Source organism: Petromyzon marinus, chromosome 5, assembly GCF_048934315.1.
Source record: "Petromyzon marinus isolate PM22_M1 ecotype Great Lakes invasive population chromosome 5, UKy_Petmar_22M1.pri1.0, whole genome shotgun sequence".
NCBI classification, from domain to species: domain Eukaryota; kingdom Metazoa; phylum Chordata; class Hyperoartia; order Petromyzontiformes; family Petromyzontidae; genus Petromyzon; species Petromyzon marinus.
Genome location: NC_133671.1, coordinates 16,638,243 through 16,654,262, shown reverse-complemented (window position 1 = coordinate 16,654,262; position 16,020 = coordinate 16,638,243). Strand labels below are relative to the sequence as shown.

The 16,020-nt window shown below is 38.0% G+C and overlaps 1 protein-coding gene across 1 annotated transcript in view; it reads left to right on the top strand.

Moving 5' to 3' along the window:
- The window catches only part of ERCC6L (ERCC excision repair 6 like, spindle assembly checkpoint helicase), a 28,779-nt gene extending 17,158 nt beyond the window's left edge, over positions 1–11,621 (top strand). The window contains exons 22-33 of the mRNA XM_032947166.2: positions 293–376; positions 540–777; positions 873–950; positions 1,578–1,641; positions 1,787–1,876; positions 2,236–2,317; positions 2,447–2,923; positions 3,542–3,773; positions 3,865–3,954; positions 5,020–5,083; positions 8,450–8,624; positions 9,732–11,621. Coding sequence (XP_032803057.2) covers positions 293–376; positions 540–777; positions 873–950; positions 1,578–1,641; positions 1,787–1,876; positions 2,236–2,317; positions 2,447–2,923; positions 3,542–3,773; positions 3,865–3,954; positions 5,020–5,083; positions 8,450–8,624; positions 9,732–9,736 — 1,679 coding nt within the window. The 3' untranslated portion in view covers positions 9,737–11,621. The remainder of the gene's footprint in view (positions 1–292; positions 377–539; positions 778–872; positions 951–1,577; positions 1,642–1,786; positions 1,877–2,235; positions 2,318–2,446; positions 2,924–3,541; positions 3,774–3,864; positions 3,955–5,019; positions 5,084–8,449; positions 8,625–9,731) is intronic.
- The last annotated feature ends 4,399 nt before the right edge of the window (positions 11,622–16,020 follow it).

The following is a 16,020-nucleotide window of genomic DNA, read 5'->3' as shown; positions in this document are numbered from 1 at the left end:
CTATGGGTGTAATTGTGATGGTCTCATAAAAATTCGTTAAACACTTGTATTGGTTATGATACATGCTCATTGAAACCAATGCAATTTGATTATTTTTCAACCTGGGAACACGCTAAACTTTAACCAGGGTACTAATGTGAAAGTGCCAAAATAAACACGCAGCCCTAGACTTGTTTCTGCTTTTTGGAGGATGAGAATGAGTCCCCTTCTCAGTTAATGGGCCTGTACGTGAATAGGCTTGTTTTGGGACTTGATAGGAAAACGCCTAACAAGAGCTTATTTGCTTCCCCAGCAAGTGCATTTAACCTCGTCCTTGATAAAAGTGAGGAGGAGGAGGAGGAAGAGGAGGAGGAAAATGCTGTGGCTGTTTCTCCAGGTACAAATTATTACATGCTTTGTGTAAGATTACCTTATCTCTTCAGGAAGCTTATATCACGTAAAAATGATATTCAGAATGAATATTAATATAAAATAAACTTTTACTTGACATCTTATTACGAATATTTGAAACAATGTAATTCTCTTGCGTATTTTTTTAGCACATACCACTGGAAATGTTCATTGTGATATTGAAATCAACTCTATCTCCATGATGGAGGAGGAGTCCCAATCGGTGAAAAGCCATGCCAGCTCGCTGTCCCATGTGGAGAGTGACATCCAGAGTGCTACTTCGGAGCTGCGTTTGGCTGGACACAGCAAAGCGTCATTTAGTTCTGCATCCAGACATGAAGATGAAGATGACGAGAATATAGTATATGTTAAAAGAACACGAACAAGGTTGGAATTGTAATTTTTTTCTTTTGCATTAAAAAAATATGTTTGTCACCCTTAATATTTTTACATGTGCATTTAACCTTGCTTTTCTTTCACAGGATTCTGGAAAGTAGCGATGATGATGATGATGACGTACAAGAGGTTATGTCTGCATGCTTGAAAAATCATGAAAAAAGGTGCTCTTTTTAGATTTCCTTGGGTCAAACCATGTACAGCACTCGGTAGTTGCTGACAGATTGGATTTTTTTTTTTTGAAAAAGTTAAATTATAAGTTATTAAAATGGACCTTTTAAAATAATTCATGTGTCCAAGAAACATTAATATTGTACTGTTGTAGGGAAAGTCCTGCGTTTTCTCACATCTCCTTCATTTTCAAATACGGAAATAACAACCCCATGTCGTGTCATGTGGGTTATTGCCCATACTTCATGCCGGTCAGTAAAGGGTTACCAAAGGGGTTTGGCAGGGACAAGATTGGTTCAGGTATTACACCTTACTAATATTAGCTATGGCCGGTGATTGAACTTGAGTTTCTGTGTTATAAATGGAGTGTGCTGTTAAATACATAACAGTGCCAAAAAATAAAACGTCTTTTTTTTTTACTAAGTGTCGAAATGATATATGCATTTGAAATCATTGAGAAATTTGGTGTGCTTAATGTGAATGTCACTTTTATTCTTGCTCTAACATTTCTGTGCTTTTTTACATACAAATTTGAGATTTTTTTGCGTGTTTTAAATAAAACTAAACATTGTTTTGACTGCGGCTTGACCCGATGTTAAGGTACTTTTTTCCACTTACAGACGAAGCCATACTTCGACTCCCACACGAGCAACTGTTCATGGGAACTCTTCGCCTGCGTGCGAGGTTTGTTCAAACCAATAAGCCATTTCTTCGTAAACACATGGAATATCCAAAATCTCTGTGTATATTCATTCGTGGTGTAACAATGCCCTTAACACAATGACAACTATTGTATTATTTGCGTCATATTTTTAATGTTTTCATTCAGGTTTTGGCAGCTCAGGTTTCCTCCAAATTCAATCGACGTCGCTCGGTGTCATTTAATCTGTCCTTCGGCAAGATCTTAGCTTCTGACCAGGTACAATCTTTTACAGTGCCTATTTAGAAGAAGTGTAGAGATGCGTCAACTGAGATTAGCTTCCAAACGATGTAAATTAACAGCTCGCTCAATTAAATGTGTATTAACTTGAGTAGCATTTAGACAACTTATTGCTGATGCAATGTTGGCAATGGTGTAAAAGCACAAGTAATACAATTCAACATTTTTGTTAATAACATTGTCTGAAAGGAAAATGTATACTCTATTTAAATTTATAATCACTTGTCTGGAGAACACATGCGAGTTAATTAGCAATTTTAGTTGTCAGATTATTATAATTTGGAAGTGCATTTAGAAATGTGCATAGGTAATGCTTTTGTGTTAAATTATGTGTTTAGTTTGGCAAAGCTTTGGAAATCTCTGCTGAAGATGAAGATTCTCCAATAATGAAGATGCAGTTGTCAAACGATGTGTGCAAAGGTGACCATTTCTTTATTTTCATTTCCATCGGTCATGTCAACCAATGATTTTAAAGTAGTTGAAAGCATTAGTTTTATTAATTTATTTCACTAGGTCTATTAAATCCATGTTTGTGAATTCCCCTTCCAGATGAAAATAATCTCCACCCATGCCACCGAGGAAATGTGGTGGAATCACCAACTATTGACTCAAGTGCTGACGTCGTGAGCTATCAAGGCAAATACTTAGAATCTTCTGTCAGCGATTGCGAGTCTCGGAAAAATGGTTCCGCTACTACTGTTGATGATGAGCCGTGCTCATTAAAACCAATGCAATTAGATAAGAAATTTTCCACTGAGAAAACGCCAAACTTTAACCAGGGTTCCAACGTGAAAGCGCCAAAAGACACACGCAACCTTGGCCTTGTCTCTTCTTTGTTGGAGGATGAGGATGAGTCCCCTTCTCAGCAGCTAATGGGCCTGCAAGTGAACAGGCTTGTGTCTGAGACTCTGGAAAACACACCGCACAGCTCATTTTCTTCCTCGGCAAGTGCATTTAATCTTGTCCTTGATGAGAGTGAGGAGGAGGAGGAAGAAGAAGAGGCCAGTGCTGTGGATGTTTCTCCAGGTACAGATAAAAACATGCTTTGTGTAAGGTACATTTTCTGAGAATATTCTCGGGAGTCCTGAATTGATACATACATTAATTGATGGCAGTTTATTTTGCTCGCACTCTTCGAATGGTGTGTGTAAGAATCTGTTTCAATTTGTGTCATATGCTGTGCTTCCTGATAGCAGGTGCTATCATTAACCACGTTTTGACAATTCGTGAATTTACGAGGAGGAAAAATGTAATATATTGCTCGGTGCAGCATATTATTACTGCCAATTTAACGTGCATACCCATTTTCATGATCATTTGTTTACACCACACAACAAAGTAATGTTGTTTTAAGGTTAAAATCCTCCATAATCAACTGCTCGCTGAGGTCTCCTGTAAAATCGAGTATTCATTTGAACGTACTGCTATTGATAATAAAACCAAAAAATGTGAAACAAAGTTATTCGCTTAATATTCTAAGTACAACTAATCTATTGAAGATCAAGAATACCTCATATTTTCAGGGAGACTAATTCGCTTAATTTTTTTTTTATAAAATACTTACATCAATATAAAACAAACTTGTACTTGAGGTCTTGTTACTAATATTTGGAACGAAATGTTATTCTCACGTGTGTTTTTTAGAGCGTACCACTGGAGACGTCAATCAAGATACTGAAATCAACTCTGTGATGGAAAATTCCCAATCATTTTTGAAAAGCTTTACAAGTTCGCTGTCCCGTGTGGAGAATGACATTCAGAGTGTGTCTGCGGCTTCGGAGCTGCCTTTGTCTGTGCAGAGCCAAGGATCATTTAGTCCTGAATCCATAAATTATGATGAAGATAGCATAGTTATTGTCAAAAGGACCAAAACAAGGTTGGAATTGTTTTTTTTTTCTTTTGCATATCAACAGTATTTGACATTCTGAATATTTTCTGTGTGCGTTAACTTTGCTTTTACTTTACAGAAGGATTCTGGAAAGTGATGACGACGATGACGATTACAACGATGACGTAGAAGAGGCTATGTCTGCAATTTTGATAAGTCCAATAAAAAGGTGCTCTATTTAATATTACTCTAGGTCAGGGGTGGGCAACTAAAATAACGAGCCATTTTTTTAAAATAATTTTGAAAAAAAAAAACCCTTTCTATCTAGAGCTGGTGGTCCTTAATAAATAACATCATGAAGCAATCCTTAAAGAGCTGCATGCCGCTCCGGAGCAGAATGTTGCAGACCCACTGCCTTAAGTCAAAATCATGTACTGCATTATCCATATTCTTGGGTGTAAAGTCACGTAGATAAGTTCAAATAAAATTATAAAATGACAAAAAACGACGACGTTTCGATCGCAACACGCAATCGTCATGGTCAATAAACCGCATGGCATGGAGTTATGCTACAATATACGTGTCAGGGTATTACATTATTTACATGACGATTGCTTGTGTTGCGATCGAAACCTCGTAGTTTTTTGTTATTTTCATTGAACCTATCTACGTGACTTTACCGAAAGACCCAAAAATATGAATTCCTGCAGTCACGAAAGCTTTCAGTCAATGCATTATCCAAAATAGAGGTTTTTGGGGATATATTGGTCGCGAAAGCCTACATGTTTAAATATACTGCATTAGTAATGCTGACAGGTTGAATTCGGTTTTTATTAAACGTTAAATTATAAGTTATTAATGTTGATCATGTAATAATTATTTACCCTGACACATGTATATTGTAGCATAACTCCATGCCATGTCATGTGGTTTATGACCAAACTTTTTTCACCTCTGCCAGTCAGTGCAGGGTTCTTGAAAGGGGTTGGGGGAGGACCAGGATTGGTTCATGCTGTTAACCACGGTGCCACCGCTTTTCCCAGTGTTAAATATTTAACGCTGATTCACGTGTAGAGCACCAAAAACATACTTAATTTATTCAAGTGTCACTAATATATGGAGATGAAATTAATGAGAAACTTTGGTATGCTAAAAAGGTGAACGTCATGATTGTATTATTGATGGAATATGACGACTTTTATTTTTCACATCCATTGCATGTTTTTAATGAAATGGGAACAATGTTTTGACTGCACCTTGACCTTGTATTAAGGTACTTTTTTTCCATTTACAGACAAAGTAATGCTTCGACTCCCATACAAGCAATAGTTCATGGGAACTCTTTGTCTACAAACGAGGTTTGTTCAAGCCCTAAGCCACTTGTTTGTAAACACATGGGATATCCATAAGCTGTATATGCATCGGTGATGTAACAATGCCCCATATTCTATATTTGCACGTTCCTTCAGTGCTAATAGACATGTGGAGCAAATACCTTTTTGAAAACAGGTCATAGGATGAGTTTCCTTTGTTACGAAAAATATTTTGTTTCTTCCATCAGCACTTGCTGTGTGTTCTCACTTGTAAGAGCTGTTTATATGTTTGGATATTCTTGATTCTTTTTTTAAGTGAACACTTTCTCCAGGACAAAGAGCGCTATAACGAATTGGCATTGTATACAGGCAAAGCTTGCCTGTATACAATTGTAAAAAAAAAAACTTACTTCATTAATATTCTTGGTTATTTCGGTAAAGTCACATAGAAGGGATACGATAAAATAATAAAAATATAAAACAATACAATTACTTCATTAAGTTCAGTTTTCCAAAGAACTCCAACCTTCTGTCATGGGCCTCTTTATTAATTTAGTTTTTATATTCTTAGCTCTTTCGGTAAAGTCACGTTGAAGGGAAACAATAAAATAATAAAATATATAAACAATTTTATATATATTTTATTGTTACCCTTCAACGTGACTTTACCGAAAGAGCTAAGAATATGAATTACTGCAGTCACGAAAGCTTTAAATCAAAAATTAATTTAGTTTTCTCTACATTCAGGTGTTTATAAAAAAAATATTGTGTTTTCCAGTGATCCTTCTGACAGAAATCTCCAATTTATTGGCAAACTTTTATTTTGCTCATTTATCTTGAGCCCAGCTTCGCAATCTTTGTTAAATTCTTACATGTTTTCCTGTTACATTCTAACTGTTCATGACATTTTCCAGAAAATTTTAGATGGTTAATATTTTCCCAATTTATATGTATGCCTTCTACAATTTAATTTCCATAAAATATATTTTGTTCCTGACTTAACTTTCGTGACTGCAGGAATTCATATTCTTGGTTCTTTCGGTCAAGTCACGTAGATAGAAAATAAAAATAAAGTAATAAAATTAAAAATAATAAATTGAAAATAAGAAAAGCAAAAAAAACACAATAAAAATTAAAAAGGAAAAATTCAATTGAAAATAAAATGAAAATACAAGCAAAAAACCCAGGACGTTTCGATTGCAAAACAAGCGGTCTTCATCAGGCGGAGAAAAAAGAAGAAAAAAACATTCTTTTTTATTTTTGGTTTATTTTTTATTAATATTTAAATTTTATTTTCTATCTTCGTGACTTTACCGAAAGAACCAAGAATATATTTTGTTCCTGTAAATAACTTCAGCTGGTGTCTTCTTGTCTATCTCCCCGATAATATAATATTTTTGTAAGCATAAAGTTGTTTCAATTTTTATTTAAAGCTTTCGTGACTGCAGGGATTCATATTATTGGTTCTTTCGGTAAAGTCACGTAGAAGGGAAACAATAAAATAATTTAAAAAGGTGTTGAATTGTATTTTTTATGCTGGTAGTTATTGTGCATATATGCCATGTTTAAAGGTTATCTGCAGACTAATTTATAATGAAATATTCCTCTAATAGTATTATATTCCAGTAAACAAGTTAATCTCATACTCTTTGTGGTTATTTCGGTGGTAAAGTCACGTAGGTAGAAAGATAATAGATCACGACGTTTCGATCGCAACACAAGCAATCGTCATCAGGTGACACCAACACAGCAGGAGAACTGCTTCGTCAGCAGTCACGAAAGCTTCAAATCAAGTTAGTCTCAGTAAATATCTTCAGCACGAGTACCTAATTTAATATGTAATTACATTTATTAAAGTAGGTAGTGGGGAATATTGTCAATTTTAATTTATGAAATTAAAGTGAGATTTTGTGGCCGAGTGGCTCCAACGTCCAAATTTTCAGCTGACATTGAGATCCTGGATTGATATGTTGAGAGCTGCTCATGATTAAAACGGTATTCAGCTGTAGACGGTTGTCTCAGCCCAGTTGGCAATGACCTTTGTCGTCTTCCTTCCTCTGCTAAAGTGACCTGAACCTTTTGAGAGTTAAAACAAAACTCACTGACTTTCAACGACATTACACAGGAGACGCATCACTTTTCAAATGTGTTTGGAGTCATACCAGAATATGCATTTGTAAATTACGTTTTTATGTCCTAAATCTATGCATAAAATCATATAAATGTAAATGTGTGTCGTGAAATGAACTGCAGCCCACCTGTATTTTTTTTTCAAATTTTGAAATAACTTTTTTTCTGACATAAAAAAATACGTAATCAACATTTTATTGAATTAATGTTTCACATGTTTGCGCTTCAAAAAATGTGCTTTAAAAAAATCCGGACAGAGTAACGGACAAACTCACACTTGCTCCATTATTGTACGATTTTAAAATGGGTTCCATTCGAAGGGTAAATTAATCCAGAAGTAATTCAATTGCTCAGGTTTGATTGCTGTCTTGAAGAACATGTTCTTAATGAAAGCACTGTGATAGGTTCTCAATTTATTATCAGTCTAATATGAAAATTGAAAACTTAAATCATTCGCGTACAGCATCCAAGGTGCATCCATTCCATGTAATCTCCCTGAATACAAGTACTTGGAAACAAAGACGTTTGGGTGGAGTGCTGACCACACCATCCTCTCTCGCACTGTACCAGTCTTAATAGGTCCTAGCCAAAGGTATTTTGCCCCAGCAGTCTATCATGCTATGCAGGGGATCATTCCCTGTTGCTTATGGTATATATTTTGTTCCTGTAAATAACTTCAGCTCGTGTCTTCTTGTCTTAACTCCCCGATAATATAATATTTTTGTAAGCATAAAGGTGTTGAATTGTCATTTTTATGCTGATAGTTATTGGCATATATACCATGTTTAAAGGTTATCTGCAGACTAATTTATAATTAAATATTCCTCTGTAATAGCATTATATTCCAGTAAACAAGTTAATCTTATACTCTGTGGTTATTTCGGTAAAGTCACGTAGGTAGAAAGATAATAGATCACGACGTTTCGATCGCAACACGAGCAATCGTCATCAGGTGACACCAACACAGCAGGAGAACTCCTTTGTCAACATCCTCTTTGGTTCTTTCGGTAAAGTCACGTAGAATGAGAATAAAATAATAAAATAAAACAATAAAATTCTCACGACGTTTCTTTTGTCAACAGTGCTGTATATCTGTATATAATGCTCCTTTTTAAAGGTACCTGACCAAACATCCTCATTCAGAACTGTCTGAATCTAATGCTTTTTTTTTTTTAGAAATAAATACCATAATAGTTATGGTATTATCCTAAGCACCGTTTTATAACTTTATACAATATTTGAGAAATCGACTGTTACAAGAATACTTATTTTTTTTTACAGGAGACAGACGAGAGTAAACTTGAAGATCGTGTGAGTAAAGAGGCATTTTCAATTGGAGAATGTACAAAGATTGACCCTGAAAAGAATCGGACTGCAGAGTCTAAACATGCCGAGGCATTTGAGACTTTAAAAGACAGTGATTTGAACTTTGATTTATCAGACTTTTCTATCGAAGGTAAGCCAATTTTATTTTGATGTTGAAACTGTCATGGCTTTAGTATGACCACTTATGTGTTATTGCACCTGATTGGCAGTTTGCATTTCCCTTTGCTGGAGGGGTATGCATTTTTGCAGATTCATGTCTTGTATAGTGGACATTTTAATTGCTTTACTGGGTGTCATTAAGTCCATATTTTATTGAAATCAAAGCCATTTCGGGTAAATGATGCAATAATATGATCAGAGGTATATGTATTAATAACACTTAAGCATTGTATTCTACATGCGTACCGTCAATATCCCAGCACAGCTCATTTGTCAGCTGCATTGCGGAGTACAATTTGAGCATCTGTCGAGTTATTTTTGTAACTGTGCCACCCTTATCAGATCTTGCCGATCTGTTTGATACGCCTCTGACTTGATAAAGTTCCGTGCAACGCAATCCGAAGGGGGTTAAATCCGGAGATGGAGCTGTCCACGGCCAGTTGCCGCTGCGTCCAATCCAGAAATTTGGAAAGCGTTCATTAAGCTACTCCGGAAAAGTTTTACTCCTATTACGCGTTCTTGTTCATTCATATTCATAAGGTGCTGAAATGAAAGCTATACCATCGAAAATAGATAGGAACTTCATGGACACCCTGTATTCGTGTTTAAAAGTTGTCAGTACAATAGTAATATACAGTGAATAATAAACGATTATAATTTCTAGTAGCTGATTAAGCAGGGAAAAGTATTTGTATTTTGAAGTTGTGGAGTTGTGTTGTCATGGTAAAGAACAACACTTTAGCTTCACAAACTGCACAAGGTAATGCATTAATTGCTGGGTTTCTTCTACTTTTAATGAGTGCTTATTTCCTCTCAAGTAATGAGTATCAAAATGTTTTCTCTTCATTTAACGTTCTTCCATTAAGTGTGAATTGATATTTTACTGTTATAAAAGGAATATTGTACCTGTGTAAGTCGGTGATGGTGCCAGGTGTAATAATACAAATACAGTGTTAGCATTATTCCTTCAAGCATTAGCTGCTGTTTGCAGATAATTAAACACAAAATCACACGTACCCCTGGTGGCAGAGGTTGCGGTTAACCAATTGTTTGTTTATTATTATTATTTGTGTTTCAGGCTAGCGAGGGGAACAGGTGGAGGTTGCAAAAAAAAGACGACGATAGCTCTGCTGATTGTTCAACGGATGTCAGCATGTTACACATTTCATTTCTTGACTTATGCGTGGAATAATTCCCCCCTGCACTACACGATTAAGTATACCGTTGCTATTTAGAGGTCACGATTTGGAGTACTTAAAAGCGGACATTACGTCCAATTACTCTTCTTGATAATGTTCGGTTTACTACATTACTTAGATATTTTGTAGTGAAAGGTCTCTGACGACTTTGTCAAGTTTCGTTTGGCAACTTTCCACTGTAAGAAGGTGGCCACAATGGTGTGCATTTATTGAAACTCGGCACTGGCATGTTTGCCTTTTATTTTGAAGATTGTATTCTCCTTTATTGAAAAACTCAGAAATAAACAATCACATGACGGTGAGTAAAAAAAAAGAGCAGGACCGATGAAGCACATACTTGGCATTGTGAAGCAATGAAGTGAAAATACTGATGTACCAACAAATTTAGTGCAGCAAACCAACATAGTGGCAAGACTTAATCAAAATTCCTTTGCTCAAAGTAGAATAGACCTTTTTCTATTCATTACTGCTACATCCTCTGGCAAGGTTACCAAGAGGCATGTGCAGAAAAGGGTGTTACATCCGACTGACGGTAGCACCATATAACCCTGTGGTTTTAGTAGAAAACGACTTGTGCAATTTAAGCAATTGGCGGGACCCCGGGGTCCCATCACTGCCCCGGGGTGGGAAAACGCGTAGCGACACGAGTCTTGTTGCCTTACCGACAACAAAACTAGTGGTCAATCGATTGGCCTCGTCGAGAGCTACTCGGGGTACTAAGTTTCGTAAAAAGTTGAAAAATTATATAAACACGTTCAATTCCATGCCTGAAGGGGGGGGGCTCGCCTTGGCAAAGAAGCTGAGGATCGATGGCTGACCGGAGGGCGTTGTCGCCGCGCGCAACTGCAACGGACGCCCCCCGGGGCTCGCGTTTGGCCGGTGGGGTGGCGCCCATCGTGTCGATCGCCGCCTGCTGCTGCTGCTGCTGGCGCTTGTTGGCGCGAGTCTGGGCGGGCGGCGCGTTGCCGTCGGGATCACGACTGGGCGGACTGAACAATAATAATTGACCCGATTTTTGCGGGACCCCAGGGTCCCGCCAAATGATTCAATTGACAAAATTGTGTAAGCTAACACTTGACCTAACTGATTTACCGAGGGGAGCAAAAACACAAACTGCCTAAGTTAGGAGAGAACTTTGGTGGGGGGGGGGGGGTGTGATTGGGACCAGCCTTAAGTCTGTCATTACTCAGGGCCCACACACGCTCACACGCGCACTCTCGCAAGGACAGACGCATGCACAATTGCATACAAATATCCCACCCCGCTAGCACGCATTCATAGATACAAGCACACAAAACATGGTCTCATTCTCGTAAAGATATTCCCAATGTAAAGTAACGCACGATTTTGTCCAATTGCACAAATAAATGTACGTGAAATCATACATTTCTTAAGGCAGTCATTTGGAGAATTAATACTGGAGAACTGGCCGTTTACATATGGGTCCCAGTTCGATGCAAAATTATACAACTCAATGATCACGTGGAGAGGCATTGTCTGATAATTATTTTGTAATATTTACCACTTTCACACGTAGGCTTTCGCGACCAATATCCGTCGAGGTTTTTGGGTTAGATCGCGGTGTAGCGGGTTCAAAAACTTATATTTACGCGATCTAACCCAAAAACCACTTATGGATAATATTCACCACTCACGATTATTTTGAGTTGCGGATATAAGCACCGTACGTATTGCCTTGTTCTCAAGAGGTGTGCAACACATTGCCCTTGATTGTGGTTTTGCGATTAAATGTTGGATTGAGATAGTGATTGAACCGCGAAGCTGTTATATTGAGGGTGTCCCGTTAATACATTTTGGAGTACCCCGACCTTACCCCCCACGCCCCCAGGTTTTATGTTTTGTAAGTTATTTTACCCCACCCATATACAAATACTTCCTTTGTGGTGCGGCGAACCCACTTTCGTCCCCTGCTTTAAACCGAGATGCATCAAGTTCGGGACTGGAGTCCGTGGATTTCCTGTACCCCCCCCCACCGCGCACGGTTTGTATGGGATCTGGCAGCATCCACCTTCCTGTAGACACGCCCTTGGGAGGCTGGCTGATTTCATCCCGAGGATGCGTGAGAACTTGGAATGGCCAAACGAGTAATCTGCACTATAGGTAGGTGCAGTGGGGGGTGGAGTGTTTTGAATAATTTCACCTTTAGTCAGGAGGCTGTAAAATGACCAACTTTGTGTAAATACCGAACGCAATATATAAAAATTGTTCAATTAATGTTACGCCTGTATTAACCGTCGCTCGAGCACCCACCACGGACTGTCAATTGGATTAGAGGTGGCATCACAGTTTAGATTAAAAAATGATTTGAATTACATTGCCTGAATTAATATTCATCGGACACTTTTAAACACTCGCATGAATCGATTGTAACCTTCAATCGTGGTAGTTGCTATTAAACAATAAAATCAAACGTTTAAAACCCTTGAGCAAACCAAGCTCCCAGGTTTTCTCGAACCATTTTTCAGTTGCAGGTACAGCATTCTGGTTTAAGCGAGTCTACGGTGTTAAGTTCAAATATTAAATCCTACATCGAGCGTGTCAACGGTTGCTCAAGGAACAACACTAGTGTAATTCATTAAACGCATTTGGCTCGCGTGCAGACTAAAGCTTGTGCTGTGAGGAATTGCGTTAAGAGAATCTCATCAACCACACGGGTGCTGACGCCAGAGAATAAAATACTTATTTTCCAGAAAGTAATTTTAGAAAACAAATTGAATACGTCCAATGATGAACAAAGCGATGCATTTTCAAAACGGTTTCTGCTAGAATTTGTTTAGGCACTTGGAGGCGTGCTTTGTTATAAATTTGTCATACGAGTGGTAGTTACGTAAAAAAAGTCCATCTATGGTTATGTCTACCAAATTTAGAAAAAAAGAATTTGCTGGCTGGTCATGCTCCGCCCAGCGTGCGTAGTTTGAAATGTTTGCAAAATATTCGAACTAATAAATTCAAATGCAAATACATAGCAATTTACAGAATATAACGTTTTAAAATCGGGAAGCAATGTATAAGTAAATGTAAAGCATGCCTTTTGACATTTCTACATTGAAAATGGGACTTGTATAGCAATTGCCTTTGATAATGTCAAATGAAGTCAACTTTTGCCTTTTGGAATGACAACAGAAAATTGGGATTTTATTTTGAGGATCACTCGGGATAAAAGGATGCCGCTGTTTATAGGTTTTTTTCTGGCAACAAAACAGTTGTGTTAAGATGTTAAAACACCAAACTGAAACCTTTTGCAAGGAATCATGCCTGCATTAACCAAAATGCTTGTGGTCAGAATGCAAACAAAAATCATACTCTGATAATGTGCATTGTCTTTGAAACTGACTGGTCCACACCAGAGACGAACGGTGTTAGACGCCGTTTGAGGCGACGCTCACAAAAGAAAGCTGTCTCTGGTGTGGACCAATTAGTTTAAAGGACAATGCATATTTTCAGTGTTTTTTTGTTTTCATTCTGACCACAAGCAAAAGGGGAAAAACCTATGATCATATTTTGGTACTGGCAAAGGAGGTCCGATGATCCCGCTGTTGTCTTATAGTTAGCACGCTGCACTTGGAATCCAGATGTCACTGGTTCAATCTCCTGGCGTCGCAGTTGAAACTGAGAAGGTTTCTTAAAGCATGTCCACCCAGCAGTGTCAATGGGTGCAGCAGAGTCGATTGGCAGCTCCTGTGTGATGGGGTAAAGTGCGAGACATCCTACTTCCAAGCGGGCTGGATAGCGTGGAATCGTCGGCCAAAAAATCATTTAACGGTAGTAGCGTTTTTTAATCCCTACTTTTGGAGGTTCTGTCAGCTATTTTGAACAGAATTTTCAGGGCTGCATCTTTCCTTTTTGTCATTGAGGATGATACTGTCATCTTAAATATGCATGGTTTATCTTGGAACGTTATGGACATGCAGTTTAAGTCTTGATTTGAAGCTTTCGTGACTGCAGGAATCCATCCAAATAATATATCTACGTGACTTTACCGAAAGAAGCAGAGAATATGCAGTTTAAGATTTAAAATAGCAAAGATTAATAAGCCGTTCATATTCCCAAATGTTTTTGCATGCATTTTTAAAATCTTATAATTAAAGTTGGGTTCCATTTTGAGTCGCGCATATTTTAAACTGAGTGTTTCAATGTGCACATTTAAGTCTGTTTGAATATCCATAGTAGAGGTTTTTGGGTTAGATCGTGTAAATATATAAATGTGTTGAAACCCGCCACCACCCGACAGCCAACTAGTAAGGGTTGTCACGTAAACAGAACGTGGCCAATTCGTCACTAGTACAGCACACCGGTGTGTTGGAGATCTAAGCCACAACATTTACAATCTGAGTACGACGTTTCGCCAATAATTACAACTAGCTTCATCAGGCGACAGCCAGATTTGTGGAGAAGTCTTACTGTTTCGTTCCTTAACTAGAGGCGTAGATGTGGTGACCACGCGCAAAACACATTTACGCGATCTAACACAAAAACCTCTTACAGATGACATTGGTTGTGAAACCCTACGTGTTAAACAGCTTAAATATGTCTAATAGTATATATCATTAGCCATGATATATCCACTGCTAGATAAAGGACTCCCAAAGCCACCGCTATAGTCCAGTGATGTAATGATTCACTTGGCATCTGCACATGAACTGGTTTTATTGGTCTATATCTGCAGTAGACGCCCTCTTGGATGTGTTTCACTCCTCGGCTGCCACTCCTTTATTATTATTTGCCATTGGTCATCACATCTTGCGACATTTGCTGCCCAAACCCAATTTTCTGAACCAATTAAATTGTGCCATTTAACCTGCATATATTTTTTTACCATGTATTCCTCATGTCTGTGTATATATATACACAATTATATAACGTGGTGGTAGAATCACAAAGCTCAAAAGCACTCCAGTTCCCACAGATTCTGGGTTCATTTGATGGACTAAGAACCAACAACAACGTACGTCCTGGTAGCCAAATGGCTTATTGATTGCTTATTGTGTCTGGTCCTGTGCAAGCATTTACCCCTTTTGTCACGTTGATAAAACCCAGCAAATGTTGACTGTTTAGCCAATAGTGCACATACTGGGTGGATTGTTCGGTGCCGCCGTCCCACTGACGCTGGGAGAGGTGCTCTGGCATTGTTAGCAGTGCTGAAAGTGGCTTGGTGTTCGTCGTTGCACGACTGCTGCTAGTCATGCCTTGTAAACCTGAAAATGTCTCCGTGGCACTCTGCCACTCTTCTTTCTTGACAAGGCAAGGCTTTGGATTTAACTTCCATAGCGATGCGTTCTTTCATGTATGGTGCATGGGAAAATGCGGATCAATAATAACCACGCACTTATACATTTACTTACATTTTTTGATGGTCATTGAATCAAGTATCGTAAAAGGTTCATTACAAACGTCTGAAATGTAAAATTTCAATGCTGTATACAGTATTTTGTACAACACATTTGTTTAATGAATGTCATTATAATTTGGTGACCAAGCCACATTAGTTGAATCGTTCATTGTTGTCTCCTTTGGGTGGACCAGTGGCACAGTGGGTTAGCACAATGCGATGTGAACCCGGCCAGATACCCAAGTTCAATTACCAGCCACGGCTAACGTCAATGGCGAGTTACATCTGAACTGGTACGTTGACGAGCATGGTGAAAAGTATGGTGGGGAGAAAAAAAACAACACACTCGTGGTGTGGGAAGGCATACATCATCAAGCAGTGGATTGCAAATGACTACGCGATATATTGTTTCTTGCCTAATTTCATCATTGAGTTGTGATTGATTGTGAATGTGGCGGCGTGTATGGCGTCCATTTACATATAGAGCAAAAATGGGGGAATGTTGGGAATTAGATCCCACTGCGGTTTATAGAAAGATTAGATATTGCATGCAAACATTATCTTTCATATGGCCATTCTGCTATCACTGTTGTACTTCAATGAATATAAATTAATTTGCACTTCAAATGTACATAAGGGATGTGACCAATGATAAAAGTGTACACACTAAAGTTTTGAATAGTCCGCTCCCTCATAGTGTGCACAACCACATTAATTGAATGCGGTAGGCAGGTAAATGCAATGTACACATTAATTTTGCATGAACCCAGTTTTTTTTTTATTAATTACAGTACTGTACAGCGTTACATCGTTTTTCA